The following is a 3,408-nucleotide window of genomic DNA, read 5'->3' as shown; positions in this document are numbered from 1 at the left end:
ACTGTCTTCTGACCTTTGGTGTAGAGCTTAGATAGAGTTATTACCTTAGCACCAGGTCTGGATCTATGAAGTTCGGATTCCTCCAGGTGGGTGTTGTTTGGATCTGTCTGCTGTGCTCCACTTCTTTCTGCTGCAGGTGTTAGAGTTGAACCCTTTGTGTCTCTCTGGCAAGATGTTCTGCTCCTGAGTCAGCTGGGTGGGATCTTGCCTCTAGCCTCTTTGCAGGGAGTTCTGCTGAAGGGTTCTGTGCTAGGCCTACATGCAGCCTGGGTCAAATGAAGATCCCCGGGCTCCGGGTCGTCTCATTCACTCGCCACACCTGCGCTCTGGGTCTCTTCAGGATCCCGCGGCCTGGGTCGTCTCACTCACTCACCGGGCCTGCGCTCTGGGTCTCTGCAGGCCATAACTTTACTGAAGCTTCTTTTCTAACCAAATTTATAATGTTTTCAATCATTCTTCTGGGCTCTTTGCTCTTAATTCTCAACATAAATCTGGCTAAAAGCCACAACAATAGCCATATCACCACCATCTAAACATTATACTGCCTTGAAATTTCTTCTGCCAGATTAATTAGTGCACCACCTTTAATCTCTTTCTTGGGCAAAGTCTCTGGACACAAGAAAAGTGCAGACAAATTTTCTGCCAAGGAATAGCAACATCATCTGGAGTCCAACAAACAATGTAGTCCTTTCCAGCAGAAACTTCTTGAGTTTGGTCTTTACTGGAAACATTTCTATCACCTTTCTGGTCTTCTGAGCTCTGACTAGACTCTCCCATCAGGTACAGTTTAAGGCTTTCCAAGGCTTTTCTTTCATCCAGCATCTCTGAACCTTGCCAAATTCTCCCCATATGCCAATTCCAAGTCTCCAGAGCTACATATTCAGATACAGTCATTCAGCAGCCCCACTCCCAGTACCAAAATCTGTATCAGTCACTGTTTACTAGAGAAACAGATATACTACATAACATACAAATATATAAGAATTTACAAGGTTAGCTTACAATGTTCACCTACAGAACTGGGTGAGGAAAAGTACAGAATGTCTGTCCACACACTGGAGATATAAAGATAAGGGAGCATATCAGGCATATTCAGAGGTCTGAAACTCACTGATGTGTCCTACATGAGTCTATATCAGGAAGCCAATGGCCTGTGATGGAAGCTGAAAAGTATATGCTGGAAGCTGAGGAGTCTACAGTGGGAGCCAGGAGATGACATCTAAGATGAAAACAAAGACTGGAGTTCCTCTGATGAAACAGAAACAGACCCTCTATATCATCAAGGTGGCAAACCCTAGCATGTGGAATTTCTGAGCCAATTTAGTTTTCTTACTCAAGTTGACACAACCAATCAACCATCATACTATGCTTCTTTCACTAGAAATTTTTGGGCCTTACTGTCTTTTCTAGCCAGAAGTGAAAAAGAGTTTTATTTGAGTGCTGGTGTGAGGGGTGTTGGCATCCATCTATAAGGTGCTTCTTTAAGAACTGGATGAAAGGGGGCTGGTGAGATGGCTCAGTGGTCTAAAGCACCTACTTAGAACAAGCTTGGCAAGGCATCAGGGACCGCGGTTCAATCCCCCAGCACCATGGTGGGCTGAGCTGGCCACACACACACACACACACACACACACATAAATAAAAAAAATTTAAAAAATAAAAAAAAAAAAGAACTGGATGATAATCATACTTTCCTTTGCTGGGACCTTCAAGGCCACGTGAGATACAAGACATACGCGACATCCCAACTGAAGCCCTCCAGGACATCCACACCCCACCCCCATGCAACAGGTGTAGGGGCCGCGTCCTGCAGGTCACACTGTAAGCCATGGGTTTTAGAAAATATGTAACTTAAAATGACAACCACAAAATATTCTGAATGACAGCAGAGAAATCAAAGAAAGCTCCACCCTGAGGGATAACTTACACACTGGCTCTCTCACCAACTCTTTCTTCCTACAAAAGCTGAGAAAGGCTGCGCAACCTGCTATCATTCAATAAAGAACTCCCACCTCCTCTGCAGACCTGGGAGGAAAAGTGGGTCTGCAGAGCCACATCACTCAAAACCTGGATTCCTACTGAGGAAAACAATATGTAAGAGCCATTTCAAAGCCTACTTAATTTACACTATTTCAGAAGAAAATAATCACCAATAAAAAAGTCCTTATACAAACAAAAAATATTATCACAATATGTCTTATATTAAACACAAGTGATATTACAGGAAGATTTCATGTAACTGGCATAAACATAGTTTCATTTATTCCAAAAGGATGTTAGAGACAGTATGATGTCAGGACAATCCCTTGAATTTTCTTTTCCCAAAAACATTTAATGGTCTAAGCATTTAGTTAACTAAAGACACTCACATAAAACCAATATTGAAGATAAATTAATACTGCAAAGCAAGTTCATTCACACTAGCAAGCTAGCACATTAGTTTTAATTGTTAAAATGTCATTGGCTTTATATAAAAATTGATTGTATTGTGGTAAAGTCATATGCTTTTTTTATTAAAGATTCATCCTGCTACAGTTGTAATACTACAAAGTACAAAACGGACAAGGAAATTTGCAAAACACTGATAAATCTGGAAGAGATTCAAATTACCTTTTCAAACTCTTTAGAAATCTAGCGTAAGTTAAAATAATGTTCTAACTTACCAAAAACCAAAAACAAGATTTCCAAAACAGATGTTCAAACACTGACTTTGCATGCAGGGCTGTACACCAATGAAGAGCTCTGCTTTCTTTTTTTTTTTTTTTTTCAAAATTTTATTGATAAACAGCAATGAGACAGTTTCAAATCAAATTGGAAGTACAGTTTCAACAAATAATACACTGCATATATTCTTCTTAGTGGTTAATTGCTGTACAAGATGCGGATTTGAGATCCTATTTATAAACACCATTAGAACAAATCATTCTATTCATTAAGAGAATGCTACTATATGTCTATCCTAACCACTTTGAATACACAGATACAAAATGGACATTCATCTGTGTATTCACCTATTTTTTCTAAGTTCCGTTATTGAATATTATAGGTGTGTAAACTCAGCAAAATATTAAAAAAGAGTCCAGTAGACCATAATAGCATTGGGTCTTCTGTTTAACTGGCAATGTCAGAAATTATTGACCTGAGTCCCCCACAGCTCAACATAGCAGCATGGCTTTACTTCCTATATTTTGTCTTCATACTTTTCCACTCGATGGTTAACACCAAGGTAAAGCAGGACCTGTGCAATAAGAGTTGTAGCTTTTTGGTCTGAGAAGGTCAGTGAAATCCCCTCAGGATTTATCCTGAGATCCTGTACCTCAGATTGTCGAACTTTGTCAGTGCAGCCATGTGGATGAGTTTCGGCCATTACTTGGCCAATGTGCTCTCTGTGAAAGCCTGAGAGAGTGT

At 40.2% G+C, this 3,408-nt stretch overlaps 1 protein-coding gene across 1 annotated transcript in view; it reads right to left on the bottom strand.

Moving 5' to 3' along the window:
* Slc2a13 (solute carrier family 2 member 13) overlaps window positions 1-822 on the bottom strand; it is a 198,251-nt gene extending 197,429 nt beyond the window's left edge. Inside the window, exon 1 of the mRNA XM_004628062.3 lies at window positions 741-822. Coding sequence (XP_004628119.2) covers window positions 741-822 — 82 coding nt within the window. The remainder of the gene's footprint in view (window positions 1-740) is intronic.
* Between the last annotated feature and the right edge of the window lie 2,586 nt (window positions 823-3,408).

This window comes from Octodon degus, unplaced genomic scaffold, assembly GCF_000260255.1.
Source record: "Octodon degus isolate 3935 unplaced genomic scaffold, OctDeg1.0 scaffold00021, whole genome shotgun sequence".
In the NCBI taxonomy this organism is placed as follows: Eukaryota; Metazoa; Chordata; class Mammalia; order Rodentia; family Octodontidae; genus Octodon; species Octodon degus.
The sequence above is the reverse complement of the archived record's forward strand: the minus strand, read 5'-3'. Positions and strand labels throughout refer to the sequence as shown.